This window comes from Platichthys flesus, chromosome 8 (genome assembly GCF_949316205.1).
Source record: "Platichthys flesus chromosome 8, fPlaFle2.1, whole genome shotgun sequence".
NCBI classification, from domain to species: domain Eukaryota; kingdom Metazoa; phylum Chordata; class Actinopteri; order Pleuronectiformes; family Pleuronectidae; genus Platichthys; species Platichthys flesus.
Genome location: NC_084952.1, coordinates 11632149 through 11648319, shown reverse-complemented (window position 1 = coordinate 11648319; position 16171 = coordinate 11632149). Strand labels below are relative to the sequence as shown.

General features: G+C 45.8%; 1 protein-coding gene across 27 annotated transcripts in view; it reads right to left on the bottom strand.

The window, feature by feature from the left end:
• Window positions 1-1068: 1068 nt before the first annotated feature.
• LOC133959191 (protocadherin gamma-C5-like) overlaps window positions 1069-16171 on the bottom strand; it is a 224321-nt gene continuing 209218 nt past the window's right edge. For 11 of the 27 annotated variants that reach the window (XM_062394307.1, XM_062394306.1, XM_062394301.1 and 8 more), the window contains exons 2-5: window positions 8522-8580; window positions 7514-7567; window positions 5263-5360; window positions 1069-3835 (exon numbers count right to left, since the gene is read on the bottom strand). In XM_062394307.1, coding sequence (XP_062250291.1) covers window positions 3546-3835; window positions 5263-5360; window positions 7514-7567; window positions 8522-8580 — 501 coding nt within the window. In that variant the 3' untranslated portion in view covers window positions 1069-3545. Of the gene's footprint in view, window positions 3836-5262; window positions 5361-7513; window positions 7568-8521; window positions 8581-13237; window positions 16058-16171 lie in introns of those variants that run through there. The other 16 variants (XM_062394315.1, XM_062394309.1, XM_062394311.1 and 13 more) reach the window with 6 other exon arrangements.

Genomic DNA, 16171 nt, shown 5'->3' with positions numbered 1-16171 from the left:
ACAAAGAGCCTGAGCAGGCCACCATGTCCCCTGAAGTCTCCATGTGGAAAAATGGGCCGTGGTACAATGAGATGGAGCAGGAAGAAAGGGAGATTACGTGGGATAGAGTTTTATAAATGTGAACATATTTTACTTAAACAACCTTTTATTTTAACATTTCGATAATTGCCCAAGACAAAAAGGTTTGGAAGTGGATTCCTTACGTAAATGACTCGGCTAACATGTTTGTACTTGTACAAGACAATAGTGGAAGCATCTCTTCAGTGTTAAATGTGCTTGTAGCTTTTCATCGTCAAATTCAAAGATTGTTAGTATCACCTTTTTCCTGCTAGGGGTTATGTTTTTATTTAATTGCTGGTCTTGCTGCAGTGCCCTTTAAAATGGGAATTTAATCAATTACATTTATATAAGCAGATAATTACCTCCACCAAGGAGGTTATGTTTTTATCAGTTGTTGTTTGATAGAAAGTTAGCAGGATCATGTAAGTACTACTTGACGGAATTTAGTGGAAGGATTCAGATAGGGCCAGGGGAGAAACCATAAAATATTTGTGCAGATGCAGGATATTTTTGTCTCTTTAACGTTACATGTACAATTTCTAAAGTAATATACAGTGGCCATGATGAAAAATATCAGGCATCTTCAAGGGACTGATTAATGTAAGCATGTCTAATTTCAAGGGGAATGTTGGTCCGTGTTGGAGGTGTTTGCACTCAAGTTTTGTATTTGCATCATTTTAAGATTAGAATCACTCTGAATCATTACTCCAATTCATCATGCATTAAAAAAGGAGTTAAAAAGCTTGTGTTATTTTGAACTTACACTGACTCTCTATCTGCCTCACAGAAACAAGTAACACATGAACTGGACCAGGAGTAAAGCTTCATTAGAAGAGCTGCAGTCCTGCTGAACTTGGCTCGAACTGACGCAAAGATTTGAATGAACAGCAAACTGGATATTGCAGCTTTACTAGCAATGTAAACACAAAGTTAACTTGCTAAACATCAGTCAAGAAGATAAAATACATATTAGCATACAACAGATGACACAGACAATAGTTTCTTAAATGATTTCAGAATCTTTTTATTTGAAATGTCAGTGTCCAAGAGAAAATAAAACAGCAATATAAATATTAGCATAAAAATAAGAGAGTAACACAGGGGTAGCGTGGGGGCTAAGCATTTGATAAGAAAGATAATACAGCAGGATAGAGCAGTATTAATTCAGCAGCGGACGGACATACACATATATAATATTTATAATCATTTGTTCATATGGACAGAAAGAGAGAATGAGAGGCATTCTTTCACAAATGCACGAGATAAAATCACCGCAAAAGAACATTAAGAGGTTACAGAAGGATAGAAACAGTTTCCATATTTTTTTTGTTTTGTTTTGTTTCTTTACAGGGTGATAAAGGATAGTAGAGAGAAAATGAACACAAAAATATGCGCAACACATATCACAAGTTAACTAGTCTACGTGTGTCACTTTGTTTACTTATCTAAAGTTATCTTTAATTCATTTATTTACACTGAAGAGTTAGTTGGCTTCCATGGTGCTTAGTTACTACATTGCAACACAAACTGTTGAAGAACATCTCAGATTTTTTATTCATTATTGTTTTTTTTTCTTTTTCAAACCGTTGTTTTTTCTTATTTTTCTTGAAAAACAAAATGCAACACATTCCAGTAGTAAGCCACGCCTTCTGGAGAGGGACTTTTATTTTGAAAATGTTGGACGTGGTCCCTACTATACAAACAACTGGCTCATACCATCGACAGGACTTGTGTTTATTTACAGTGGGAAGAGCCTCACAGGGCCGGGGAGTGGGGGGGAGAGGTGAGCGGTACAGAGGCTGAGGTTGGGTTCCAGTGGAGAAGGATGTTTCAAAGGGCTCTGGAGTGGTGTCTCCTCCCCTACAGGGACAGCTGTGCCTGGCTCTGTTGACCTCTACCTGGGTCAGTGCATTAGAGAAGGTTTACGGAGTGGGCGGGTCAACAGTGGTTCCTCTGTACATTCAGTGGGTAGAGCCAAGGTTGTTCCCCACCCTCCTGGTCGATGTGATGGAGCCACCTCAGCCTGTGTACCCTTCACCCCCAACACCCCGTCTCCACCCCCCTCCAAAAAACAGCGTGCAAGCTGCCTCTCCTCATGCAGTGGTGTCTGGCCAGGGCCCCGACAGACAGATGGACGGACGGCAACGTAAAGACTTCATTTCTTATACAAACAATTCCTCTATGCTATTGAATCATTATCTCCCAAAGAAAAAAAAAAAGCGTGTTACTGTGTCACATCAATAAATTTCTTCAGCACTTTAGGAAAGTGAGGGAAAAATACTCCGCCCCGGCCCTAGAGGCCTGCAAAGTGTCTAGAAACACCTAAGCACTTAAGTTCACCACATCTACGCGTTTCCTCAAAGACCGAAGGGATATCCTAGCCCCTACTTCATCTCATCTCCAGGACACGAACAGTGCATTTCTCTTTGTTTGGCTCTCGACGTGGGGCAGTGAGTGAGGGGAGGACACGAGCTGGGTAGGAAGAGGGGACGGTACAGGGTGCAGGACATGTCTGTGCCCATCTGGACGTGTTACACCAGCAGCCAGGGCCCTTCTGTTACACCACCTGCACGGACAGCCCGCCTCATGACTCCATTAAACAACGCCGGGGCCTCCCCACCCTCTACCGGCCCGTCCTCTGGGTGCATGCTCAGGTCATACAAAATAACAGGAGATTAAAATCGTATCTTTTTTTTTTTTTGAACTATGATTACAAAAGTAATTTTCATTTTGTGTCGAACAAATGCTACATGTGCATTATGTTGACCTGCGATTGGAGGGAGGATAGTAGACTCTGGTTGTCGTCCCCTCGGCTTTTGCAATGCATAGTTTTTAACTCTAAACTAGAATATGTGGTTTGAACCTTAAAGAGCATGCAGAAGAGTTTGTAATACCTGTCGAACAACAGCCTTATATCCACAGGGCTTATGCTTTAGGACCCTGTAAGGCTGATCCTATATAGGAATCTAATGGATGGCAACTAGCGTACTTTACACCTCTCCACCACCAGGAAAGAACAATAAATCCAACATGAAAGACATCAACATTTCACCTCTTAATACATCACTGCGTATAGCCTTGTCATCCCAGCAAGGTTCGTTACACTGAATATCTTCGTCCAGGTTCATTTGATTTTGCCAAAAGGAAAACAAAAAAATCACAATAACCCCCCATACCCTGCCACACATATCTACCAACAAAGATTACAGGAGCAATACTAGACCTTTAGCACAGCACGGGTTATCAACACCATCAACAGCCTTCAACACATTCATATTCTTCAAGACACTCTGTCAAAGAACCATCAACATCGTCCATGCGGCCTAAAATGATTAGATGTCAATATTTAGACCGTGGCTAGTATGAGTGACGGTGACAGTCAGATACCTAATGGGAGGGTATGGGGGGTTGAATTTCTCATCAGATCAGGTCGGGTTTATCATAACTTCTCCTCCTCCTCCTCATCCTCCTCCCTCCATCCGGATCTACTTCTTCTCCTTCTTGGTGGACTTCTTCTTGGAGGCAGGGGTCTGGGCGGCCTTGGGGGGCTCGGGCTGGGCCGAGGCCTGGGGTGGAGGAAGCGCCTGCTGGGCGGCCTGCTGGGCGGTGGCCTGCTGCTGCTGCTGCTGGGGGTTGGAGGTGAGGGTGGCGGTGCTCCCGGGGATGTAGACGTTCTGGCGGTAGTCGGGGACGTGCTGCAGAGTGAACTGGGGGCTGTAGCGGGTGCTAAGGCCCATGGTGCCAGGCCCCAGGGTGCCTGTAGCCTCACTCACTTCTGGGGGAAAGAGAGACACAGTGGGGGGACAAGGGGTGAGGAGGGAGAAGGGAGAAGGAGAGAGGAATGAAACTTGTTAGACATCAAGAAATTGAAGGGTTTTTAGTATGACAGTGTTACAAAGACGTGGTGAATTCAAATCAGGTCATGAAAAGGGATAAAACTAATTACTATAAAATAATCTATAAGGAATGAGGCTGTGGCTTAAAGGGTGTGAACATTAGACTTTGGCTGCAGTAGGTAGAAAAAGGAAAAATGAACAAAAGAGGAAGAGGAGATGGTGAGAAAAAAGTGTCGATGGTGCGCAGATTTGCTTTAAATGAATGATTAAACTGCCTCTCTAGTATTCTCATGTGTTTCTGCTTCTCGGTCATGCATGCTCTGAGCCAGTGTGCGAGTGACGTAGCTGCTCCGCTCATAATTCTCCCACAGCCCCTGCATTGCAGAGCCGGAGACACAAACGCTCCCTCCCCCATCCTGTAGATCCTCTCAGCCTATGTAAACACGTACGTGGAAACCGTATAATAATATGATATATTTTTAGCGGCTTCACACTGAAAACGGACACTCTTTAAACTCTCCTCCGCTCTGACTCAGTGCTCCGGTTGTGAGATTCCTTCAGCATCATCCTTATCGACGCAGTGACATTAACGTTAGAGGAGAGATGACCTTCAGTGTTTATCACATGCACCCTTTGTTCTTTCTTTCCTGACGACACAAACTATTTGTTCAGTTAAACTTTGTGCTGACAGTATCAGTCGGCCCGAGAGAGAGAGAGAGAGAGAGAGAGAGAGAGAGTGCTTTTCTCTCTCTGTTCACTGCAATGGAAAAATTCCACACACCATCCGGTGCAGTGTCCAGGAGGACGACACAGTGTGTGTGTCTGTGTGTGTGTGTGATGTGTCGATTGGATTACATAACAGTGGAAACAATGACTTGAGTGCATTTGGCAATACATCTTGGTCCTTCCACCATTTTTTGGGCTATTTTGTGTTTGTGTCACTATATTCAGTGGCTGCTTTCATGTGTATTTTTCCATGTGATAACCACAGTAACAGCCCAAAGATGACTCACCGAGTGCGAGTGTGAGTGAGTGTGTGTGTGTGTGTGTGTGTGTGTGCTGGTTATGCAGTCACTGCAGACGAGTGGCCCTAAGCCTGCTGCTTATAAGAAAACACTGCGCGTGTGATCAGTGTGTTACAGTGGAAACATGCATCTCTGTCATGTTATTGAATTCAACACATCCACTGTGTACTGTCTATCTGGTGCTGGTAGCTACGTCCACAGTCTGACCTCATGGAAACATCGATGTGGACAGAGGGAACTTTAACACTGAGTGAGTGAGTTCTCCTCCAAACAAAAAGAAAAGAGCTGGATTAAAGGTATTGGTAGGAGGGAGGGGAGAGGTGACGGGGGGTGGGACTCACCGTTCGCTGCAGCCATCAGGGCCTGGAGCTGCTCAGCCTCAGTAGGGGGCTGGGGCCAGGGACCAGTTCCCATGGCAACCTCAGGTCCTCCAGTTGCCCTGTGGCGAAAAAGAACCGTCATTAACTCGTGGTTTGTTCTCTACAGTGTTTGCATGTGAGTGTACGTTGAACTCGTTGGATTGACAGTTGGCGGTTTATGATGTCAAGGCAAAGCAGCTGACGGCGAGGTACACAGCCTGAGGAGAACTCGATAACGGGGAGGATGTTAAGTTTACAAAACGGGGTCTGTCACAAACAAACACACACTTTTTCTAAACACACTCTCGTGCCTGCGCACAGACACACACAGCAGCCACTCTCTCTGTTATGGCCGTGAGCGCTGTGCCGTCTAGTAAATCGGATGAAATATTTAACGATCCCCACCTTTATAAAGGAAATGGTGCTCTGCATAAAGGCACACACGCAGCGCTCAGACAGCACTGAACATTTCCATCTGGGTAAACTTCACCTTCAAAGGCTTGTTTATTTAAAGTCTGCAATTTGTATGTGGGAGCAACAGAGGATAGGACCTGCGATCTTGTATGCGCGCCTACTTATTTCCATTCCCCCACTTATGACACAGCAGCGCAAGCTCCACAGCTGATAACTAGGTCAGTGCTTTAATCATGGCCATGCCTCTGTTCCCAAAAAGATCTAACTTTGGATTTTTACATTGTGGCTTTAGTTTGCAATTAAACTGCAGTATGTTATCTGAATGCTATGCTGCTTGCGTGTTCAGGTTTACTAGGACAAAAACAACAAACATGGCTTTAACTACTCTCGCTCAATATGCTGAATTATGCGTGTGTGTTTGAAAACATTGGTTAGTTAACAAGGGCACATGGGTAAAGGGTTCCGGTAGAGTGTACAGCTCCGGGAAGGACACATCAGGGTCTACGCTGACACTGAAGTCTCATGTCTGACGAATAAAGGCTTCGAGAGAAAAAACAAGAATGCACGTACATCCATAGTGTGGAGAGAAAAGCTCTCCTGTCTAACTCAAAGACCCTTTGGACAAATTGGTCTGCTCAAGGGAATCAAGAGAGTTAAGGACACAATAAGAAGAAAAAAGTAAAAAGGGAATTCTGACACAAAAAACTGGGTTCTGCTCAAGAGCAGGTTGCCAGAGTACACTGCCAGAACTCTGAAGTGGGTTTCCCTTCAGTGCCAGAGAAAGACCGAGGGAGAGAAACATGTACGTCCTGTGCCAGGCAGCCAATAAGACACAGGCTGCGGGGTAGTGCACAGTCAGTTGAGCCGGAGCTGCCATTTTGTGCCTCTTTACCTCAGTCAAGATAAAAGGGAATGCTTCATTTGTTCCAAATTAGCGTCTCTGTGTGCTTATCACATCCTGTGGTTGTGTTAAGAGCTTCCTGTGGTTAGGATTATCACTTCCTTGGTTAAGATGTGAACTGTGGTCCAGAGCGATGTCCTTGGCTGACCAGACAGTGCTATCAGTTTTTCCTCTGCAAACTTGTGTGACATGTTTTATCTCTGAGTACAACTCTCTGTGATGTTTTGCAGAGAACATTATAACCTCTAACTTAATAATAGAAGATACAGAGTCCCATGGTGACGTCTGTCTCATCTGCACATCGACTTCGACAGACGAATGTAGTGTGCTTCTTCCTCCATTAAGGAACTATTCACCCTCTAACAGGTGTTTTAAAGAAATAAATCAGGAAAATGCTGTTTTTATCGTGTCCAACGTTTGTAGTCCAGTTGATAAATCACATGAAAAAGCCACACGTGGTGATGTTGAGCTACAACCATCACAGACACACAACAAAGGCAACACTCATGGGGAAGCCAGTTCCCTGGAGGGAGAAAAGCAGGGAGCTCTCAGACTGTAATGACTATAGACTGTATGTATAGCACACATATACAAGGCATAGCAAAAAATCTACAAAACACTGCACGCAAAATCAAAAGTGTCACAATCCTTTCTACGCCACAGCAGGCATTGTGGCCTATGCACATCGATCAACAAACCCCATCAAACTTTCGGGGAGACTAACAGAAGCTATGGGTTAGGTACATCTACACACAGCACAGCACGCAACCGCAGTGCACTACCCAGATTTCAGACCCCGTCTGCCATCATCAGCTGATCAGGCCCCTCTCTCACAAAACCGTGACTTCATAACAGTGTCCACTGATCAGCTAATAAGGACAGAAAGAGACCAGACAATTTCTACGTCTAAATTAGTACCTGTTCCCACTGTTCGGCGTCCATCGTATGTGTGTACCGTATGGCATGTGGGGACTAAAAACAAAACAAGTTATACAGTCTGAAATTACCATTTTGTTTTTCACTGAAGGTAGGGGGGAGGGGGGGGCTGGCCGCATTAATGAAAATGTAAAAAAAAAATGGTTGCTCTAGAGCTCTGTGGAAAATATGTGAGTCTGCAGAATCAATTGAAAATACCAGAGATGCCATAATCCCAGTTGTCTTGTAAAACGGCAGTGGCTTGTGCTTGTGTGTGTCTGAAATGTTCCTGACTTGGCTCCGCTCGGCGGTTTCAGGGAGAAAACGTGTCTCACGGAGCGTGTTGTGCAATCGTTATTGTGAAAAACTGCTGGTGCAGGCGCCGCGTTTGAGCCCACGTGACATGGGCAAAAAACTAAAAACCCATAGCTGGGATAGAAAAAACTGTTTGTCTGATGTCATTTGCTAGATAATTCACTGATGTGAAAGCTTGAATTTGAGTCAGTACGACCCCTCAGATGGCAGAAGATGAAGAGAGAGCACGAAGGATAAACACAGAATCCCATCCCCCCACTGGCTCTGGTCACAGTCCCTCATCAGCAGTACTGAGTGATGGCGCACAGGCTCAGAGAGCGCAGAGAGGAGGGGAACAGGAGGGGGAGGGGGGAGTGGAAGCTGCGGCAGCCATTTTATAAAGCAGCCTGGAAACAGGCAGAGATGCTCATTCCGGGAATATAAATCAGAAACCGGTGGCGCAGAATTATGCAATAAAAATGGAAACAATAAATTACATTGATGCCATTCAAAGTCAGACTCTGATGTTGTATAACTAAAAACACATTTCATTGTAATCAGCTCTTTAGGATCAGCAGCCTGCAGGAAGCAGCACTCACTACCGTCACCTTATATTCTACTCTCCATCCTCCGTCGCTCTCTCTGCCTGATAAGCCGCCCCTTGCAGCACAACAACATGTCAATATGGGAATTTTACCGGTGTGTCAGTGTACTCACCCGCTGGGTCCAGGTCGCTGTCCTTGGGTGAAGCGCCAGTCATTGTTGGGGGGTTTTTGCTGTGAAGAGAACAGAAGATGCAACATGAGACGTGTGTTACACTGGGCCAACAGCTGGAACGTTGGAGGGGCACCATTTGGTTCATGAGATGTTGTTCTGCGGTTAACACAACTGTGTGTGAGGGTGTTTGTGTCTGTGTGCATCCTGTTGTGTGTCAGGCTGTGATGTAGAAAACCTTTTTGCTTCAGTAAGGCTCAACAAAGGGCTGCAGATGGCAACAAATCTCTGTGTACTCAGGCAGCCATGTTGTTCCGAGAGCTGTGGAGCATAAAATGCTGCAGAGGAGCACAAACACACGCACGCACACACACAAGCACACACACAAACGCACACACAGACAAACATACACTTGCACTCAGACAAACAAATTGAAAATGGGACACAGCTTATAAAACTGGAACTCAAAACTAAAACCAAAATGCAGATAGTCACATGTGTGAGCAATCGGCTATTTAACAATATAATAACCAAGAAAGAATAAACCAGTAGCAGCCAGAGGATGAAATAGGACGTTCATGGTAGGTGTATCAAAAAGAGTTTCTCTCACTGGATGAACAAACAGACAAAGATCAGCCTGAAATACATTCAAATGATTATAAGTGGAAACAAGCAGACAGAATGAAACTGTAACTCAACCATATTCTATAACAGGGAGGAGCTTAAGTTTAAGTCCGGGAAAGACCTTGAAATATAATCATGTTTTTATTTTGATACCTAAATGTCATGGAGATACTGCAATGATGACGGAGCAGCAGCTTCTCTGGTCTCTCCCTGCTTCTCTCTATAAAATGTCTTGAAGGCAACTGTGCTCCTGTCCATCTCTACCTCACTGACCATGTCACCGTGTCTTTTCCATCTCTCTGGCTCTTTCCCCTCTCTCTCAGACTCTCTTGTTGTGCACTGATGCAGTGAATAGACCCTTGGCTCGGCTCCAGATTCTGCCGCCTAATCGACACAAGAGCTCCCCTGAGAGAGAGGCCAGCAGGATGATGTGCTGCATTATTGAAAGAGCTGCTGTACCCGAGAGAATCATCGACAGGGGCAAAGGAACGGGAAGAGAAAAAATACCAACGCTAAAGAAAGAGTATTGTGGAGTAAACTGGTGACTATCAGAACTGCAGTGTCTAATAGACAAGGGGAATAAAAGACAAAACAAGGCACTGCCCCATTAAAAATGGAATTAAAGCAAATACAGAGGAATGAAAGAACGCACTGTCTATGGACCTCTGTGACGGACATCACAAAGTGCTAGAGGGAGTGTGGATGTAAAGAAATGAGGAAGTTGAAGAGCATTCAGTGTTCTTTCAATAATACGATATTGAATAACCCTATAATTCGTTCAGTGTTGAGTCAAATTGGATCAAGTTTCATCGTCGTCTACAAAATAATGTGTTTCTCCCTGGTGATCACCAAATACAATTAATCTAGCCCTCAACATGAGAGGAAATAGTCAGATAAAGAGAAGACATGTCCGCTCGCCCTCATTCTCATAACACACTGCAATGCCAGAACTCACACGCTGTTGTTGTTATTACAACAGGAAATCATAGTGGATGAGGAGGACATATTTGACCTCGTAGTCTTCGTCAGAGCAGAGCTTGGTCGATGTTTAGAGTCTAAAATTGGCTCAGAGTTGACTATGTGAGCGTGGGCATGTGAGTCCGGCTGAGTTTTGCTATAGGGAGAGAAAAGCATCGGCACATGGAGGTTAACATCCACCGAGAGGCCCAGCATTCCAGCTGAGTGACTCCTTCTCTACGCGCAAACATTCGCAGACACAGACTCGTCCTTTCCAAGGTCTGCTCCTACTCCACATATATGAAGCATTTTATATTTTTCTCATAAATGAGTTGATTTCAACATAAAAATGAAGGTTTCCAAAATGCCTCAATGAGAAAGAGAGAGAGAGAGACAAGGTCAGACAGACACTCAGGCCCGCTCGGCCAGTGTAGAGAGATGAAGGGATTACAGCTCTGTGGGCCGGTTGTAAGACTTTCATGTCAGTCTGGAAGCTTTACACGCTGTCACTCTGCTTTCCTTACATCACGAAACTGAACTAAAGAGCTTTGAAAGTTCTTTAGGTGAATTACAACTGGACTGAGCTACAATGTGTGTCAGTTGAAACACTATGATCTTCAGCGATGAGATGGATATTCATTATATGAGCACCGGATTCATCAGGAGGGGAATAAGCTGCACTGATCACAGGAACATCTGGACTCCATCCAGCATGTATGTAAGCATGTGAATGTTGAAACGTCTGAGTTACTAGCTAACCAATTCTTTTTATCATGATGCACAAATATTTATTCAGGTGTACAAAGGAGAAACTGTTGTATCACCTGGTCCACCTGGTGCTCTTTGACCCTGATCCAGTTTCCTAAAACACACACATACTAACTGTATTGGTGTTAAAAGAACCATTGCTGGACTGCACCTGGTGCTGTTTGAAAAGAGGAAGTCGTTTCTATTCTCTTTATCACACATACGCACGCCATATAACCAAGAACAGATAGAGGCAGACACATTCACTCCCTCATGCTGTTTCCCAGCTATCTCACATTCTTGCCAAAGACAGTGTTGTTTAATGCTCGGCAAATGATTAGGCTTGTGGAAATATTGACTCTCTAAAATGCAGGATTATACTGTTTATCCACTGTAAGGGGAAAAAAATCAGGACTGACAGGAGAAAAGCATAATATGCACTTCCTGGTTTTCATCTTCTTTTCCCCGAGACAAACATCATGACTCGATTGACAAAACCCTTGTGGACAGTTTCACTGAACCGCATGAGCCAGTTTGTCGCATGTGCAGCTTTTATCATCCATAAAAAGCCTATTTACAAAACACTTGGCCTCACTCTGTGCACGTGCCAACCCTCATAAACTTCCACAGACTCCAAGACCAAAAAAAAACACAATTATTGAAATAGTCATACTGTGAGAAAAGTGATCATTTGAAAGATAGTGGAGGCAAATGATCCCATGGCTACCAAATAGCGTGGCAGGCTCGAGACATCAGGATTACATGGCATGGTCCTGAGCCCCAAACTCTCCTGATCATGAGACTATTGCTTTAAAAAGAAAATATTTGCCAAATAGATATAATAAGCTGTTAATCTGCTTCGGGGAAGAAACGTAAACCCGATTTTTTCCTCAAACTGTCTGTGTTAGCACAGCTTTAAATAGAGTGTGCCAGTACACTCCAGAAGAAAACAGGGTAAGAAAGAAGGGCAGTGGGAAGGCGTAATGGCTCCAGGGTCCTGCTAAAATTACCAACTTCTGCAGGGCTCCTTGTGCCTGATGCTTTTTACACACAATCTCACGCACAGGCACATACTCACAGTGATAGCAAGAGCTCTTAAGCCATTACAGCCTTTGCCGTCTGTTGCTGTGGCACATGTGCGTAAAGCCATCCTTTCTTTCCCTCTATCTATCTCCCTCCACCTCTTTTCCTCTGTTGTCCTCATTGCACACGTGTCACTAGAGCAGAGAGACAGATGGCATCCTGCTAACCTCAGGGACAAACCCATTCAATGCAGGGAGAGAATCTATGTTACACAGACGCACAAAACAAGAATTAGACGATGTTAAAGGGTAAACTGTGGAGAAGGAACAGTTACCATTTAAACACAGACAAAAAACAACAACCTTCAATCATCAACTCCACATTAAAGACAATATGACTAAAGATGAATGGATTAAGGAGGACATAAAATCCTTTTAGAATTCCCTTAAAATGACTCATTCTGGTGAGGGCACTGTCAGCCATTTTCTATAGATGGCATGTGGTCATTATCTGGTCAGCCGTCTTTCACATCCGACACTGAACACATTGAAAGGAGGATCTACAAATGATAATTAGGAACGGAAACACCACACTCATGTGATGCGGAGGCCTGGAGCCGATAACCAAAAGTTCAGAGGACAACAGGAAGTCAGGGGTCAGGCCACTGACCCCCTGGATTCCTGTTTTTCAGTCACCGCTTTATTCTTTGACTCTCTCCCCCCACCCCTCTCACCATTTTCGTTCCTTGGCCCTTTTCCTCTCACTCTCCCCCCACCCCTCCCCCCTCCCATCTCTCCCCCTGTCATCCTGTTGCCCTCAGTCTCTCAGCTATTCCACTGAGCCAACACTGCAGGACCTATTTTCATCTGTTGTCTCCACCTCTCCATCTGCTAGAAGCACTTATGTTCCCCCCTCTCCCATTTCTTCAGCGACCTTTATCTACGTTCTTTCAGCATGTTTCACTCATCTGCATCTTTACCATAAACAACAGTTCTTCTCAACCAGAAAGTGAGAGACCTCATTTCCAACCATTGGGTTATATTAAATATTAAAGCTTCTTCTCTCTGCCCAAATCTGTCATGTAGAAGCCTTAAGAGGTTTTTCTCCATGTACAAATAATACATATAAGATACTGCATAGCTGCGTGACTGAGGAAACCAAGTTGAGTACTACTACTTTACTGTCAGAAGTCAAAAGTCCAAAACAGATATAAATATGACATGTGATGTTTTCAGATACTTGACAACCCATACATCCAAATGCTTCTCCAACATCAAGATACATCCAAACTGAAACACCTGTATTGGTCGGCTCACACCGTTGCAAATTCAACCAATGCAATTCCCTCTCTCCAACTCGAGCCCTCACCTCATTGACTGAGTTCATAAGGTGCTTCCTGCTGAGTGTCATGTTGAGGGTGTTGTTTTGACTCAGCATTGGTGTCTTCATAAATACAAAGTCACTCCGGCTAGATAGGGTGGAGTAGCACGGCCTGTAAGTGCGAGTGTTTGGATCCTGGGAGCCTCCCACAACCTCCATGTAGCGTATAGGTCCATCACTGTTGAGCTGCAGGTGCAGGTCCTTGCCGGGCCTCTGGTGGTAGCGGCTGGACCTGTGGCTGTCGTAGCAGCAGCAGTCGGAGTCTCCCAGGCCCGGGCTCCGGTGCCTTAGGCAGCGTATCATGAGGGCAACAAAGGTGATAAAGGAGACAGCTGATACACAGGCTAGAGAGATGATAAGGTACAAGGTGATGTCTGACATCCCTGTGCGGTGGTAAAAGGGCGTGTGGCGAGGGCTTGCCGGTGCATCCACGGCTGTGCTCTTCTCATCCACGGTTACTGTAATGTTCACAGAACAAGACTTGGGCGGTTCACCATTGTCCTGAATGATAACCAAAATGTCATAGGCGGAGCCCTCTTCCTCCTCAGCCCATTTGCGGGCTGTGCGGAGCTCACCTGTGTGTGGCCCGATACGAAACATTCCAGCATTTGGTCCCGGGGCTATGGAGTAAAACAGCCATGCATTGTGCCCACTGTCTGCATCCACCCCTACAAGTTTATTTATGAGGTGCCCTGGGCCTGCAGATGGGGGCACAGTGAGCTGTAATCCTTTCTCTTTTGGGTAGGGGGGATATACAATCACTGGTGCATTGTCATTCACATCCACCACAAACACATGCACAGTGACATTAGCAGTCCGTGGGGGCACCCCAGCATCCCGGGCCTGCACCTCAATACGGAATGCATTGAGCTGCTCATGATCCAGAGAGCGCATGCTGTAGATGTGACCGTTATCTTGGTTAATGTAGACATAAGAAGCAATGGGTGAGCCCTGGACCATGCTGGGAAGGATGGAGTACGATATGCGAGCGTTGTCCCCGAGGTCTGGGTCAGTGGCTGAAACAGCTGCGATGGGGGCACTGGGAGCGTTGCTCTCAGGGATGTCCACAGAGTATTTACCCTGAGAGAAAGTTGGAGCATTGTCATTCACATCAGAGAGCTCCACCACAAAGGTGATCTGTGATGAAAGGCGTGGTGACCCCGCGTCAGTGGCCCTGATGACCACTGTGTACTCTGGGACAGTCTCACGGTCCAGGTTGCCAGCTGTGATGAGGCTGTAATGCATGCCAAAGGCTGGAATAAGTTTAAATGGCAAACCGGGTTGGACAGTCAATGTAACCTCTCCATTCACACCTGAGTCCAGGTCCCGGGCACTTATAAGTGCTATCGCTGTCTCTGGTGCAGAGTCCTCTTTAATAGGACTGGTCAGTGACGTCAGCGTGACCTCTGGTGCGTTGTCATTCACATCAACAATGTCCACTAGGACGTTACAGGAGCCCTCCATGGCAGGAGAGCCCCCATCTCTGGCCTGCACTGTGATGTGGTACGCAGTGGCCTTCTCATAGTCCACATGGCCCTTAACACGGATCTCCCCGCTTTTAGAATCCACACTGAAAAGTCGTAGAACCCCCTCCGGCGTATATTTACTAAAAAGAAAAGAGATGTGTCCATTGTTGCCGGTATCCGCGTCAGTTGCGTTCAACTTTGTGATTAAAGTGCCCAGTGCAACATTTTCTAATAGTCTAACTTTATGCACTGGTTCGTCAAAGACGGGCGCATTGTCATTTACATCCAGCACTTTAATGAGCATAAGTGTGGAGCCAGATTTCTCCGGCTGTCCCCCGTCTACAGCTGTGAGCATCAGGCGAAACTTGGCCAGCGTCTCCCTGTCCAGAGGTTTATCCACCACTAGCTCAGGAAACTTACTGCCATCGCTTTTAGTTTCCACGTTCAAAGTGAAAAAGTCATTTGCTGCGAGATGATACGTGCGTAACGAGTTGGTCCCAACGTCCGGGTCGTGCGCGCTCTCCAAGCGGAACCTTGTGCCCGGCGCGGCCGCCTCTGATATCTCCAAAGATATGTTGCTGGTCGGAAAGTGCGGCGCGTTGTCATTCACATCCAGAATGTCCACAACCACGCGATGGATCTCTAATGGATCATCAAGAACTATTTGAAGGTGGAGCGTACACGTTAAACTCAGTTCGCACATCTGCTCCCGGTCTATACTTTGTTTGATGACCAAATCGCCGGTCGCCTGCTTCACCTCGAAGTACTGAGTTGAGGAATCCGAGACCACCCGCAGCCTCCTCTGGTCAATCCGCTGGGCAGTCAGACCCAAGTCTTTTGCGATATTCCCAACGAAGGAGCCCGGGCTTAGTTCCTCCGATACGGAATAACTGAGCTGAGCGGACGCGCAGGAGAGGCCGGCGAGATACAAGCAAATGCTCCACAGCCTCCCTCCTCTGGAGCGCTTCCTCTGCCCGGAGTCCATTGTGCTGCGCTCCGAGGATCCGGGGGAAAGTTTTCTAACTTCTTCTCTCACCGTAACGGATCCATGGTAGTTTTACAACCGGGCTGTCCCTCTCGAGGGTGAACATTTCCGTTTTAAAAACAGGGCGATGGGAAGTTTTGAAGTTATCATGACGGCCGACTTGCGAGAGAAAACGAGGACGAAAATCAAAGTTTTTTTTTTTGTCCTTCTCCGCTGAAACTCTGCTCTGTCTCCGACGTCTCACTCCCCTCATGGGCGGGGACAGGCCACTGAGGGCCTCCCCTCTCATTGGAGGACAAGGCTGGACCAGCGCTGCCACACAGCTCACACACTGAAACTTTATTCAGTCACTCCACTTCCACCGAGAGGCGAGTACCAGTCTCACAGTTTCAGAGGTTGGAGAGGACAATGCCCAGGGAAAAGGAGCAGGAAGAAGGATCGGTGCTTTTTCTTGGATAATGAAAATAGATT